Genomic DNA, 16168 nt, shown 5'->3' on the forward strand with positions numbered 1-16168 from the left:
ATTCTGATTTTAGAAGAATGATTATCTTTCACAGTTTATTCTGAGAAATTACTCTCATTTCACTGTTCTTGAATTAAATCTGGTTATTTTTCACATCATTTCTCTCAGAAATGATTCATTTTCAGATTTTTTTAAGACTTGATTCTGATGAGACTCATGTCAAGAAATGTATAAAATCAGATTAAATGAAATTAAATGTGAAATTCATGATCTCACTGACCAGTCTAACTGTGTCTAAGATCAGAATCAGAATATTTAATAATTTTATTATTAATTCAACTAATCTTATTACACTATTTTAACATTAAATAGTAGTCTTATACTGTCTCAGTGAAACTTACTGTCTACTCTTATTATATTTTTCAAATAAGATTATGATTTTCACTTCTCAATTTAAATTATTTTTATTACTTTAAATGACTTTAAATCTTATTTAAGTGTTATCAAAAAGTATTACTTTTTAAAAAATTAAAAACAGTCTAAAAAAAACCTTAAAATGTCTAAAAATAGTAACTTTATATTAAGAATGAAACTAAATGAAATCAAATAAGATTACTTTCTTATTTTTTCTAAGTTATGATTTCATTTTAAGATCTGATATATAGTTACTTTGTATGTTTTTTTAATAATTAGTCTCAGCAGAATTCATATCAAGAAATGTATGAGATCAGATTAAATGAGACTAAATGTGAAATTTATGATTCTGATAATCAGTCTATTCAAAGATAAAGTGACTTGATTACATTCTTATAATACTGATAGAATCATAATACTTAGTTAATTTTAATAGATGCTTTTAGAATCTCAACAATGAGATTATAAAGGATTTGAGATATGCAAGGAAAACTGCAATCTGTTAATCAATTGATATGAAAAAGAAGTCATTCTTCTTATAAATCTGAGAGATTTTTACAGTGAATAGAGCTTGTTTTCTTTCTTAATGTTTGAACACCTCTATAACACTGTGATAATGTATATTGACTGATTCCATATTTTTTAGCAGTCTCAGTATAATTAGGAATCAATTGTGTGTTCAAATCATCAATTGCTGCTTGTATAACTGCTTCATGGTGCATGTTGTGAGTGTTTGAAGATGGATGAAAAAATGAAGATTGGGCGGGCGTTGGGTGTACGCGGGCGTTGGGTGGTTGATTACGTTATCACTAGAAAAACGAACATATGTAACTTCGGATACCTCCAATCCAAGCATCGTGATCATTTAAATGCCTCGGTGGGACGTCAATCGATAACTACATGGTTCACTGTGTAAACTGATAGAGGTCGACTAGCTAAAAAGAGGCGTAGATAGGGTGTCGCTAGCTGCTAGGCTACTAGGTACTAGATTCTTGCTCTTCCCGCCTGCTATATAGCCTTCTAGATATGGATACTAATAATACTTCTTTTTGCATTGTTGGGCCTTTTCTACCCTGCTTGGAGAGCTTGGCCTATCTGCAAACTGCGCTTAAAATCAGGCAACACCCACTTGACCATCCACTCTGACTTGAGGACCTCTTCGGCTGTTGGTCGCTCTTCTGGCTGGAATGCCAGCATTTGACGCATCAATTCTAGGAGAGCAACCGTTTCCTCCCGACCAAACTCACCTACTCGACGCTTCCGTCGATACTTCTGCACGCCTTCCTCAAATGCTTCATCAATTGGAGGCCACACATCCCGGCGTTCTTTCGGACGTCCATCCTGGTTGAAGAATTGACTCCGTTCGTCCCATCGCTCCCACCACTTTGAGGGAATTGGTCCCAGCACATCAATTTGCTGAGAGATTATGTCATCCACAGTCGCGAATTCGCTACTGAAAATGGCCTTCATGCCAAGAATCTCCCAGATTGTTATGGCCAGGCTCCAAATGTCTGCTGAAAATGACAGCGGGGCATGCGGCTCGAATCGGGCTTCTGGGGCCCGCATAGCCAACGGCGTGTGGCAGTCTTCCCCGCGACGAACCTCCAAGGCTGGGGCAAATGCCTCGCCAAAGTCACTAAGAAGCACACGCGCGTCAGACAGTGAGAATTCTTCTGCATTTTTCCCAAGGCGGAGTGGGATCACTGCCTTTGCTGGAACACTGGGTGGAAGCGATTTGCCATTGCGCTCCATAATGGGGACTGTCTCAGGCTTGCCATATTCTTCATATAACTGTTCGATCGAGAGCTGATCGAAACTTGATGGGAGTTTAACTAAGATGTTGCGAAGGTGGATATCTAAATAAAGATGAATATTAGCTGAGGAGGATTCAGGCACAAAAATTATGACAATGACAAACCTCCATGGACATAGCCTCGTGAATGCAAATATGCAATAGCTACTGCGAGGCCACCCGACAGCGCCCGCGTAACTTCAAGAGGAAACAGGCGGCTAAAAGAGACCTCTCTGAGATTGCATCGTGCGGGGGTCATTGTGTAGCATGGATGAGTTCCATTGGGACCGTGTAGCTTGAATTCATCTAGGATGAAAGGAATTGAATTGCGCCCTGGATGTAGGAATGAAGACAACGGTAGTGGCGCGGAAAGAGCTCGCAGAATCTTAGTCTCATGCGGAAGCGAGTTTGCTATGCCAACTTTGACAGCAACATAGCGCTTCAGATGAGTGTCTTGGGCTAGCCAAACAGTTGAATAGCCTCCGAAACCCAGCTTGTCCACGATGCGGTATCGCTCGTGTAGCATATCCCCAATCATGATAGGATGATAACCCCCAGGTTTGTACCTTTCGAGTGACTCTGCACCGTCGATCCAGTTGTAGGCGAAGCGATGCTCCCTTCCATCTTCTTCCCCGCGCGACATTACCGTTGATGAATAAGAAGATGAGAAGCTCAACTCAACCTTCCGAGAGCGGCAAATGGATGGTGGACGTGACAATGGAGTCGAGAGTTGAAGGGACTTCGATGCCCAGAAAACAAGGATAGAAGAAGCGGTTCTTTTAGAGTAACATGCCATGATAAGTCGAAGTGGTGATGGGTGGATGGTGAACAGGGCCAGTACTTTACCCCGCTCTTTACAGGGTAAAGATAAAAATATAAGAAGAGCGCGATGGCCCTCTCTTCATAATCCCTACAATCAAAATATAAAACATTTGGACTCTTGCTAGTGGTGTCTGCTCCTACATTGTTGCTTCTTGAAAATATGGCTACTAGAGGGGGCGCCAACTTTGTCAGATACTTTTTCTATGCCGGCAACACGATCAGTTCAAGTCAAAAAAAAACTCTGGTCGCCCTGGCCTATGCAACAGCTCGAGACCAAAAACTTGCTCCTAAGGCGATTCTCATTCGGTTAGTCCTGCTCAGCTTCTTGCAAGTCCTTGAGAGTGTGTTTCTATGTTCCTGCCTTCCTTACCTCTTGGCCATAGACACTATATATTGTCGAGTGCTAACTAGACCATGACTCAGATCTGACATGCACGATACTACCACCGTCGAAGGCAAACATGTCAAAGACCCCAAAGGCTGGCATGGCACCTTCGCCTTCAAAGCCGATGATCAGGTGGAGCGGGAATTCCATGTGGCATCGCATGGGTACACGAATGACAAAGAGGACTTCGTCCTAAACGAGGCAACACATACTCCAGAGAAGGAGGACAAAACTCCTCGGGGTGGAAGGGGATCTGGAAAGGTTGTTTGGCCAGCTGAGGACCTACTTGAAGAATATGTGGACAGTCCCATTGGTTACTCGCACCTACCCGAGCAGAATTAAGAGCCAGGAAGAAGGCAATGAGCATTGTTATACATTCCATTTTGGCACAAAGTGGGCACTGTTTAATGTGTTGGTTTTGTTCATATTACTTTCAAATCCGGACACTTAATGTAGTGAAAATATGTTGTCATAATCCTAAAACTATCTTTTTATTTGTGGAGGACTCACCATGAAGGCAATCATACGAATTTTGATATTTGCGGCGATGACGGATGCGACTCGCATAGCCTAGGCCGGTATGGAAACATATACTGTGTCTGGATATGGAAGGGCTGGATGCATCTTCTAAATCCACCGGCTTATACAGGCTGATGAAAGCTGACAATGCTTCAGTTTAAACGCCGAGTAATCTTGTTCCCAACTATATCACCCACCCTTGATTTTTGAGGTTACTGTTCAGAATCTGGGTTTCATCTTCCACATCTTTGTTTGCAGCAGCAAAGCTTCATTGTATATCCTCAGTTTCATCAGTCACAGTTGAAATATCAGAATCATCTAATGTAGCAGCTATGTCAGAGTTCATCTGATACTGAGATGCAGAATGATATTGAGACTCAGTTTCTGAGAATCTTTCATTTATCACTCTAATAACTTCAGTCCTCTTTTTCTTTACTCAATTTCAGACATTTCTGTATATCAACACTTCTTGCTGAAAAGTTTCCAAATTACCAGTCATACTCTATGTATTGAGCTGAGTCATAATATACTCAGAGTGATAATCTGAGCTGCTGAGCTTGATAAGATAAGTTATTATTATTATTCTTCAATTATAGATGTATATAGTCAGAGACTATAATATCTATCTGAGAACTTTTAGTTCTCAGAATTTTTCCTATATCTATGAAGTTAACTATTATACATTTATCAATTTCAGATATGCAAAATCAGAAAATTCCAGCTCAGAATATAAAAACTGTTTATAAATTACAGTATTTTAACATCTTCTGATACTTTGAAATCATTTGATAATATCATGATAAAAGAAAAGAGAGCACAGTCTTAAAGATAGATATATTAAATAGAGAGATAGAAAAGAATAAAAAAAAAATAAAAGAAAAAGTAAAGTAAAGAGAGACTATAATAAATTAAAATTATTAAATAATAGTATATAGCTGTTTTAATAGACTATATCTAATCAATTTTCATCTCTTCATATTCAGATATTTCTGAGTTTAGCTATTTTCTTATAGCTGCTTAAGTTTCTGATAGAAAGTCTATTAGATATTTAATTCCTGTCTCAGTTGAGAATAAGAATCTTATATTTAATTAATTTAAATTATACTTCTTCTTCAATCTGACTCTGAGACTATTATATAATGTATAATATATTATAATATACTCAGAATTTTCATTTATATTGCAGAATAAGTATTCTGTTGAATCAAATCTATTATTAAATCTTTGTATATAAGATTTGAAGTAATCATATTCTAGTTTTAGCTGAATTATAGATGAGAATATTTTCTTTTTATATTTAATTATACAAGATTTTTACTTAGATTTTATCTTAAATCTTGAATAATATATACTCTTCTTTTATTTCTGTCAGCTTTCATTTCACTTATTTAAATAAGATTCTTTTATCTTTCTCTTTATAAAAGACTAGAATACTGTTTTTTGAATAGATCTGCTTAATTCTGAACTCTTTTTTACTGTTGAATTAGTCAATTCATTATCATGAATATTTATATAAGTAGGAACTTAGTATAGATGAATTATCAGTTTTAATAATCTTCTCTTTTAAATCTTTATAATAGAATTTAAAATCAGCTCAAGATTCATTTGATTATTATAAATCTCACTATTTTTAAGTCTTTTCAAAGCTGCTTGACTATCAGAGAATATTTATATCTCTTTCAAGTTATTTTCTCTTTTATAAGATTTTATCTTAATAAGTTTGAAAGCTTTTACTATTATAAATAGTTCAGTATTAAAGACTTCAGATTCACAGCTTAAATTTCAGAAATCTGAGATGAAATTAATATTATCTTCAGTATAAGCAATGTCTGCATCTAATCTATTTAAACTCTTATTTTTTAAGTTATCTGAGTAAACCAGAATAGAGTCTTTTATATTGATTATAGAGATCTTCTTTAAATACTGTTCATATTCTCTCTCTTTAGATAGTTCACTTATTTATAAGTCTATGAGAGATTTCAGCTTTTCTCTTCAGAGAGATATCTTCTCATGATTAATTTTCTCAATATTTAATAAAGAAAATTGATTTTTAATCAGTGAATATAGTCTATACAGTTGAGAAAGTATTTTCTTTAATATATTATTCTCATTTCAATCAAGAAATCTATTTCAGTTCAGTTCATTTTCTGAGTTAATTAATAGAAATGAAGAAGAGACTCTTTCTCTGATTATATGATTTAAGCTCATCTTCATGACTCTCAGAACATAGTTTATGCAGATCTTTTTAAATCAAATAGTAGAAGATGAAATTGAAGCTTTAATTTTCATTGCTTTAATAGAAGATAATTTAAATGCTTTGAGAATTCTTCTCAAAGCTCTATTTTACAGACTGAAAGAGTTCAGTGAAATTATCTTGATTATTTCATTAAACTTGAACTCTATAATCAGCTACTGAGATAATACAGACTATATATAATTATCTCATAGTCTGAAAGAATAGATCTCTCTCAGTATTTAATAGTCTGATTATAGTATTTAGTAGTCTCTCTGTCTTGATAATTCTTTATTGAATATGATATTTAAAATTCAACTTGAAGTTTAATCATACTTCTAGTCATTTAACATTCAAACTGGGTTTAATCTCTTTATTTAAAAGAGTTAGACTTAGATTTTTCTTATTGAATCTTGAAAAAAAGTGAATTAACTCAGTTTTATTCATATTAAATTGAATTAGATTGATATCTACTCTAACAAAGATTTTTTTTACTGCTTTTTCAATTACTTTTAAATTCTCTTTGATTATCTTTGAACTGTAGACTAGATTAATATCATCTATATAACTTGAAGATCTCACTATTTTCATCTCTCTATTCTTGAATAGATATACAGTGTATATTGTAAATAGAACTGATGAGATTGAAGATTCTTACAGTACTTCTATTTTTATATCAGTCTTATCTTATTTCATTTCATCAAAGAATAGTTGTATAATTCTTTTAAATATAAAATAGTAAACTCATTTTATTAGAGAAAGTGATAGTTTTAATATCTTCAAAGTTTGAATTATCTTAGACTTTGAAACATGATTAAATATATCTTTTATATCAATAAAAACTGCAGTTGAGATCAGGTCTTTATACTTTGTTATTTAAATGTTATAAACAACTGAAAGAACAGTGTTAATTGTAGAACATTGTTTTCTATCTCTTATTTATTTATTGAATAGAAGAGAATCACTAATAGAGCTTATAAAAGATAATCTAGTAGCTATTATCTTTTCTAGAATTTTTTTCAAACAGTTTAACAGAGATATTACTCTATATAACTTAGAAATTGAGGCTTTTCTATTAGATTTTATAAGAATTACTTCAGTAGCTTCTCTTCAGTATTCAGAATGATAATCATTTTTTAAGAAATTGAAAAAGAGCTTAAAATATTCATTCTTCAAGTAGAAATATATGTTTTGAATAATCAAGTAATTGATTGAATCAGACTCTGTAGCAGTTTTAATTGAACTTAAGAATATAGCTGACTCTAGTTCATCATGTGTAAGCTCAGATTATTTTCAGTTATTTTCATTAATATATTTATAAAGTGACATATTCTTCTCTTCTAAATGTGATAAGTTTTAAAAGAGAATTCTTATAAAAGCTTAACACTTTTTCTCAAAAGAGTTTGCTGTATATAATTGATTCTGAAATTCATATTCTAAGATTGAAAGCTTTGCTACACTTCTTGTTTTAGTATAGTTAAAGACTTTAAAAACTTCTTTTTCTTATACTTCTTCAAGAAATCTGTTTCAGAAGTCTGTTTCAGCTCTTTTAATATCTGAGAAATATTCATTTCAGATAGCTTTGAACTCTTTATCAGATATTAAGTTATTCTTTCAATCTCTCTTAGCAGTGACTAATTATTTTCTTTTAGAAGTAATATTCTCATTTTATCAAGATTTGAAATACTTAGAAGACTTTTTCTTTGAAATATTTTCTCTAATACTTGTTAGAAGAATAGATGTAATCAGCTTTACTCTATTCTTAAGTATTTTATTTGAGATATCTTGACTCTGATTTCAATACAGCTTACTCTGCTTTTCAGATTTCAGCTGTTTTACACTTTCTTTAACTACTTTTTAATCAGGTTTTTCAAAGTTATACTGATTAGAGAGAAGAGGACTTTCACTCATTTATTTTTCACTCAGTTCAATATTAAATTGAATGATCTCATGATCTGATTCTGAGGTCTCATTTAAATTCATAAATCAGTTTATAAGTCTTTTTTTAATTAGATTTTATAATATGAAAGTTAGATCTATAATAGATTTCTGTTTCATGTCTTTTCTAAAGAATGTTTATTGATCAGACTTGCTAACTAAATCTATTAAATACTTAAAAGTTTATTCAATCAGTTTATCTGCTCTTACTGCTCTTCTGTATTCTAAATTTCATCAGAATGATGTGCATTGAAGTCTTCTGCAATGATAGAGTTTTTTAAGAGAATTATAATCAAAAATTCTCTGTTAATTATTCAGATATTGTTGTTTTCTTTCAATAACTTTTCATTATAAATATTTATGAGTTAAATAGTATCAAACTCATTCTCTTTATCTATAATATTACTCACTAGAATATTGAAGTCAGATATAATATCAAATCTCAGATTAAATTAATATCTTAGTCTTTTTCTTTCATAAATCACTACTCTTGATTTTATCTCAGACTTTTCAGGTAGAAAGTAGTAATAGCTTGAATTAGAAATGATATACTTTTACTCAGTATCAAAGTTTGATTCTTGAAGAAGTACAAAGTTAAGTTTTTATTCAAATACAATCTGAAGACAAGAATAAATACAATTTGAGTTTCTATTCACATTGTTTTAAATGAATATAATTTTTGAAGAATTTTTAAACTTTTTTTATTATTTTTGTTATATATTCATACTAAAAGAGAGTAGAAATAGAGCAGAATCTAATCACTATCATCTGATAGTAGATTATAACTGTTTTAAAAAGTAGGAATTTCAACTGCTTGTATTCTTTCTAATTTATTAACAGAGTCATTTCTCAATTGTCTAATCTTAACAGATGTTTCAGAATTCAAATTCTGCTTATATTTAACTGAAGAATTTGAGTTTCAGAATTTAGATAATTGAGAGTTTCTTCTCTTTGCACTTACAGTTATAGATTTACTGACTTAACTGTTATCTTCAGTTTTAAATTGACTTTGAGCTTCTTCTTTTCTTCAGTTCTTTTGAATTCTTGGAGCAAATGTGCATTCTTTTGAACTAGATACCTGCTTTTCTTTACAGTTAGAGCATTTAAGCAGAGTATATTAACATATTTCATCTCTTTTTGTGTATATTTCATATTTATGCTCACTAGTTTTATGATCTTTAGCACAGAATTCACATTTTATATCTCTGAAATAAGAGATTGCAAAGTATTCATATCTTTGACAGTTTAAACACTGTGTTTATGCTTTAAGATTCATTCTTGAGTTTTTCTATTCATGAACTCTTATTTTCAAATCTGTCACTCTTACTTCAGAGATTTTTGATTGTTTAAGTATCTTTGTATAAACTAGAATAGACATATTTCTTCTGATTTATCTGAATTTAATTCAATTCAGTTATATATAGACTGACTGTGTAATCGTATCTGAGATCAGAATCAAACTTTACAGTTATTATATTATCTAAAAGCATTACTTCTGATCATGATTTATGTTTATTACATTGATCTCAAATCATGTTATTTTAAATATTAAAGATTTCAGATTCACTTTTCAAATAAAAATCTAGTCTCAGATAAAGAATATATTTGAATTCTTAGTCACATTTTCATTCTGATCTTATTATTGAGAATAATATTAAATGAGACTATGAAATTATTTCTCACTTATATAATATCATAATATAGTGCTCATTTGTTGAAAATTCAATAGAGAGTATTATCAAATATAATTACTTTTCTGAATACAGATCATAATTCATATAATTTTAATTATAAAAAAAATATAAAATATAAAAAAAACAAAAAATAAAAAATAAAATAAAAACAAGAACAAATCACAATGAAAAAAAAATAAAAAGAAAAAAAAATAAAATAAAAAGAAAAAAAAAATAAAAATAAAAAAAATCAAGATCACAGAGCTGTAGTACTCTTAAAATACTTACTTCTCAGAGTCTTTATAATATTCATTATCAATTATATATCTCTCACAGTGAGAGTAATACAGCTGTAATAAGTTATTATCTTAATATTACTTAATAAATAATCAGTATATATCTATATAAATATGAATAATTAGAAAATATACACTTAAAAAGTGTGATCAGAGTGAACTCTGCTGCTACTTAAATAATATTAAGAGTAGAATACTGAAATTGATGATTTCTCTTATTAATTTCACAGATAAGATATGTGAAGATAATCTTAAGAAGTATAAAATACTCTAACTTCTGATAAAAATGAATCTCACAGAGAGACTCTATTTTCATAATATCAGAGACTGAGTATTATTAAAAAGTATTACTTTCATATAATGTATATACACTTACTGCAGTAATTTACTCTCTATATATATAACTGAGAGTTGTAGCTTTTTCACACTGTACAACTCTCTCTGAGATGCTGCTACTGATTTATAACTTACACAGTTATTCAGTTCAGTACACACTGTATGTATACAGCTCTGTATACTGAAACTATATTAATCATTATAATTTAATATAATACTCACTTTTCACAAGTCATGTTTCATTTGATTGAAGAGAGAGAAGAAGAACATGACTGCTATTTTACTTAAGAGAGAAGTGAGTAATTGAATCTGTAGAAGATAATTTGATTTCTTCTGTATTTAAAATTTAATTAGTCTATACTCTTTAATTTAAGAGTTTCTGAGAGTGTTTTAATAGTTTTCATATCAGCTTGAAATTAGTGATTGATTGAAGAAGAGAAAAGAGAGAAGAAAGAAATGAGAATAACTTATCTTTATAATATAAAAACAGAGAATTGCTGTAATCATTTATTCTAGTAACAAAGATCTGTTTTCTGCATGTATCTCTGATACAGATTATATGATAATTGTATACAAAGAATATCAACAGTGCATGTATTAAATGAAGATGATATTACTATATAATACTGTAGCTGTTTTTATACATCTCTGAACACTGTTAATTTTCTTTAAGTCTCTTTATATTTGATAAGTTAGTAATATATTTCAATACACTCTCTCTTTTATTATTATCATCATCATCATTATTATCATTATTATTATAATCATCATCATTACTATTATCATCACTATTATTATTATCATTATTATTATTATTACTATTATTATATTATTTCTGACTGTCTCTTCTACCTTTAGACTGGCCGCTGAGATCATGAATTTCACGTTTGATCTCATTTAATCTGATCTCATACATTTCTTGGCATGAATTCTGCTAGAACTGGCTATCAAAAAAACAGATAAAGTGACTATATATCAGATCTTAAAATGAAATCATGACTTGAAAAAAATGAGAAAGTGATTTTATTTGATCTCATTTAGTCTCATTCTTGACATAAAGTTACTATTTTTAGACATTTTAAGGTTTTTTTTAGACTATTTTTAATTTTTTAAAAAGTAACGCTTTTTGATAATGCTCAAATGAGATTTAAAGTCATTTAAAGCAATAAAAATAATTTAAATTGAGAAGTGAAAATCATGATCTCATTTAAAAAATGTGACAAGAGTAGACAGTAAGTCTCACTGAGACAGTATGAGACTACTATCTAATGTTAAAACCGTGTAATGGAATCAGTCAAATTGATAATGAAACTATTAAAAAATCTGGTCCTGGTTTCAGACACGGTCACATGATCAGTCTATCTACCTTTATCTCTCTTCAACACTTATTGAAATCAATCATGTCATTCTTCTTCAAATATTCTGTAATTCTGCAGATTATCAAGGCACATGAGTACTATCACAGATTGAAGAAAGAGAAGAAGAAGATATTTAAGTAAGAAGAGATAGATTGTAAGATATATTATAATATCTTGAAGAGACTCTGTAAGAGAGTAGAATAATAATAATTTTAACTAATACTTCAGATAGATTTAGACTGAACTAAGTATAGAAATAATACAGATGATATCATCTGTAAAAGATTGAAAAAGAAGACAGTGAAGAGTCTTATACAGTAGTAATAAAATCAGAAGAAGTTCTGAGAATGATTTAAGACTAAGATGAAGAGAGAGAGAGAGAAGAAGAGTATTATTATAAATAAACAGCAGTAAAAGAAAATTGAAAGAATATTAAAGTGAGAGATAAAGAAGTTAAAACTGATAAGTTTTTTATTTATTAAGAGATAATAATTTTTAATAACACTTCTATTCTCTAATTAATTAGCAGAAGCTGACAGAGAAGAAGAGAATTAAAATCTTATTCAAGTCTTGAATGCACTCTATAATTCAGAATATTAAGAAGATAACTCTACTCTCTAAGTATATTAATCTACTTACTGCTGAGATGAAACCTGAGACAGCAGATCAGAAGATACAGAATTTTAAGATACAGATTAATCTAACTGAAGAGAAGCAGTAGCAACTCTTCTCTAAGAAGACAGTAGAGAGAGATTTTAAGATGATTATCATCTCAGATAAGAAGAAGAAGAAGAAGAATGAGAATAAGAAGTGAATTATAAAGAATAATAAGAAGAATGAGAAAGAGAAAAAAGATAATAAGTAGAAAAAGTTTTTTTCTTTTTATATTAATTAGTTATAAGTTCATGATTATTAATAATTGAAATTAATTTTAAGTTTTCAAAAATTATTGTATAAGTTATAATCAATGTCAGAAATAATATATATATATATATTTAACTATCATGATTCACAAATCACTATAATATATAAGTATCAATATTTTTTCAATATTGATATTTATAATATTAATATATTTTTAATAATATCATCTGATAACATAATTTAGTAACACTCTTTTTCATAATATTAATATATTTCAAGTAATATAACAGAGATTAATCAAGATTAATTATTTATTTTTATACATTGATAATATTCAATCTGAGTTAGTACTAAAATTATAACTAAGCTAAGAAAGAAGATTATTTTCTCTTATAATAATTCTTCTTATACATATCAGTGATCAGTGATTATCTTTATTAAAAATAAATTATTATCTTTTTTAAATCTTTATTATATCTTCTGAATTCATTTCTTTTACTTCTTTTACTTCTATTGAAGATTCATAAACTTTTTAAGAAATCACTGTGAATTCTAAAGTCTATATTATTTATAATTCAACACAGAATACTCTCTTTCAATTATAATAAATAATTATTTCATTCTTTATATCCGATTTCAGGTCATGAAATTTATGAAAAACTTAACACAAATATTAATATGAACTATGAAATAATTATTAACAGATTATATTACAGATTACTGAAGAGTTATCTCTCTGTTATAATTACTACAACTTCATTCAGAAATATTTATTATAAACTGATTATAACTCTGATAAAATTTTCTGATATCTGAAGTCATCAGAATACAGACAATAAAAGAAAAATAATCAGAAAATTACTACTGAGTTAATAAGTTACTCTGGCCCGGTGGCGTAGTGATTAACTACGCTATCATGAAGCCTCAATTAGCAGCCTTTCCCTCAGGAAATGAATGCTAAGAGAGGGCAGGTTCAAACTCTGTAAGAACTATCTTAATCACAGCTTTCACTGTTAAGTTATAAAACAGTACTGAGGACTTTCAGATGCACTATAGCAAATTATCATCAAGCTTAAGATGTTCATTTCAGAGATTCTCAGACACTAATTCTCACTGATCTTAGAATTAACAGTCTCTCAGACACTTTAAGTTAGATCAGTACTAGAGTGATTAAGATCTAGAGTATCTGCAGAATAGTGAATTATTATCAAGCTTAACTGACCAGATCTCATTTCTCTCACTCTAGACACTTACTTCTGAGAAATGAGATTTAAAAACTATTTAATTAGAACACTCTGAGCCTAGCAAGAACCTAGATAAGATAAGGCCTAGGCATTCTTAATAGATGATTAGTGCAAGCAAGACTGTGACAGTCAATTGATAGACTGAAATGCTGAGATTGACAGCTGAAAGATTAGAGACTTAACTAGAATTGAATAGCTCTGATATTATTCTTAGTGAGAATCTCACTTATGAATAAGCTAGTTACAGAAGCTAGCTGAGTGACAGCTCTTTAGAGAAAATGATAACTTCTGAAGCAGGTCTGAGAGGACAAAGATAGCAGTCAGTTATATAGAGTGTTAAAATATATATATAGCTTAAGATGTAAACTGCAGAGATCTTATTCTGTAGCTTTCTTTACTATACTTGTTTTCTTCTATTCTTTTCTCTATCTATTTAATGTGTCTATCTTTAACACTATATTCTCTTTTCTTTTGTCATAATATTTTCAAATGATTTTAAACTATCAGAAGATGTTAAAATACTGCAATTTATAAACAGTTTTTATATTCTGAGCTGGAATTTTCTGATTTTGTATATTTGAAATTAATAAATGTATAATAGTTGACTCTATAGATATAGGAAAAACTCTGAGAATTAAAAGATTCTCAGATAGATGTCATAGTCTCTGACTGCATACATCTATAATTGAAGAATAATAATAAATAATAATAATAAGTTACTCTATCAGATAATAATTTTTAATAATACTAACTTTCTAATTTGAAGAAAATTATGTGAAAATAATTATATATCAGTACTCTGATTTCATAACTCTTATCTGATAACTTCTGTGAATAATTACTTTATATATATATATCTCTAAATCTTTCTCTTCAATTAATTGAATACTCTGAATTTCAAATACTTCTTTAAATACTTAATTCAAATCTTTATATTTCATATTAATCATGTCTTCAGTTCAATCTTAAGATATACTATAAAGTTAATATACAATATCTAGAATCAGAGTTAAAGAATCATTGAAAAGTGTCTGTTACAGTGATTATATAAACTAGTACAAATAATCTTATATTTATAAGAGTTATATGTTATTATATTGATGAGAACTGAACTTATTAAGAGATATTAATTAAATTTGAATCATTAATCAGTAGTCATTCTGAGAATTATATAATAGAAGTATTAATAACAGTGATTAAAAACAACTATTGAAATATTAGTCTCAGTCTTCTTACAATTATAACTAATAATACTGTGAATAACTATACTATGATGAAAAGCTTGAAGTAAAAATTGACTTTGTATTTCTGAAATGATAAATAAAATCATATTCTCTACATTACTTATATAATTCAACTTATAATGTAAACACTGATAAAGAATCTTAATATTAAGACAATGAATAATGAGATAACTAATTCTTGAAATGAGAATGAGATGAAAGTGATTACTTAAGTAACTTTTACATTCACTTTATAAAAGATAATAGTTTTTAATAACACTTTTTAATATTGCTTTTTAATAATACTTTTTAATAATACTACTGTTAATTTTGAATAGATTAGCTAATAATTTAAATATTATAGATTTGAAACATTGTTAATATAATTTATATCTTCTCTAAATAACAACAATGATTTTATGATATTTAATAAATAAATAAATCAGTCACATCACTGAATATAATATAGAATATTAAAATATAGTAAAGTTTAATATATAAGATGATAGTTCAGACTCTTCAATTATATCAGATAATTGATTATTGAGTGTAATACTCTGATTGAGAAAAGATTCAGATATTGAAACTTTCTGATATAAAGTGAACTCAGTTGAAATATATAATTGATTTACTGTTTCAGTTTTATAAGATAATAAAGACAGTCTCAATCACTTATACATCAATACTGCAGTCAGTCTGATAAATATATAACAGTTTATTTACTTATCTTGAGAAGTAGTTGAATCACTCAAAAAGAAATTCAGTCTCAGATAATACTATAATGCAGGCTATTATTACTGTAAGAAATAAACTGATATATTATTACAGTAAAACTGAATAATCTTTTACAGAGTACTATACTGTAGTAGCTCTACTAGATCTATTCTATTAAGTTAATATCTACACTTCTCAAGATTGAACAGAGAAGAAATGAGACTTATATATTAAATTAGTCTGAGACTATTACAATATCAACTATTAGAGATTTGAATAAGCAGATGTTAGAGATGTGAAGACAGTGAAATACAATTCTCTAGTAAGTAATGATCTTTGATAACACTTTATATTATATAGAACTATAATACTAACTTTGAAACAGAACTTATATACATTGATTATAACTGAAAATCA

General features: G+C 28.9%; 2 protein-coding genes across 4 annotated transcripts; one reads left to right on the forward strand and one right to left on the reverse strand.

Annotated features, from left to right (window-relative positions):
* Positions 1–908: 908 nt before the first annotated feature.
* Positions 909–3645, reverse strand: BDBG_05452 (CMGC/SRPK protein kinase). Its single transcript, XM_002623898.2, has 3 exons — positions 3339–3645; positions 2273–3255; positions 909–2210 (listed from the first exon to the last, which is right to left on the reverse strand). Exons 2-3 carry the CDS (start codon positions 2940–2942, stop codon positions 1423–1425), a joined length of 1458 nt encoding a protein of 485 aa, XP_002623944.2. The 5' UTR covers positions 2943–3255; positions 3339–3645; the 3' UTR covers positions 909–1422.
* BDBG_05453 lies at positions 1219–4318 on the forward strand. Of its 3 annotated transcripts, none has more exons than XM_031722159.1 (3): positions 1223–1715; positions 1794–3274; positions 3392–4318. In XM_031722159.1, the coding sequence occupies exons 2-3, from the start codon at positions 3129–3131 to the stop codon at positions 3693–3695; spliced, it is 450 nt and encodes a 149-aa protein (XP_031578978.1). In that variant the 5' UTR covers positions 1223–1715; positions 1794–3128; the 3' UTR covers positions 3696–4318. The 3 variants fall into 3 exon arrangements, with proteins under 3 accessions (XP_002623945.1, XP_031578978.1, XP_031578979.1); XM_031722160.1 differs by having other exon boundaries at positions 1223–1335; positions 1473–3274; positions 3392–4230; XM_002623899.2 differs by having other exon boundaries at positions 1219–3274; positions 3392–4271.
* Positions 4319–16168: the final 11850 nt, after the last annotated feature.

The sequence above is a fragment of the Blastomyces gilchristii genome, assembly GCF_000003855.2.
Source record: "Blastomyces gilchristii SLH14081 genomic scaffold supercont1.11, whole genome shotgun sequence".
Lineage (NCBI taxonomy): Eukaryota > Fungi > Ascomycota > Eurotiomycetes > Onygenales > Ajellomycetaceae > Blastomyces > Blastomyces gilchristii.

Coding starts and splice junctions, on each gene's coding strand:
- BDBG_05452 (XM_002623898.2), bottom strand. CDS start 2,942: ATGGCATGTTACTCTAAAAGAACCGCTTCTTCTATCCTTGTTTTCTGG. Junction 2,211..2,272: donor ACGAGGCTATGTCCATGGAG/GTTTGTCATTGT, acceptor ATCTTTATTTAG/ATATCCACCTTCGCAACATC.
- BDBG_05453 (XM_002623899.2), top strand. CDS start 3,129: ATGGCTACTAGAGGGGGCGCCAACTTTGTCAGATACTTTTTCTATGCC. Junction 3,275..3,391: donor CCTAAGGCGATTCTCATTCG/GTTAGTCCTGCT, acceptor ACCATGACTCAG/ATCTGACATGCACGATACTA.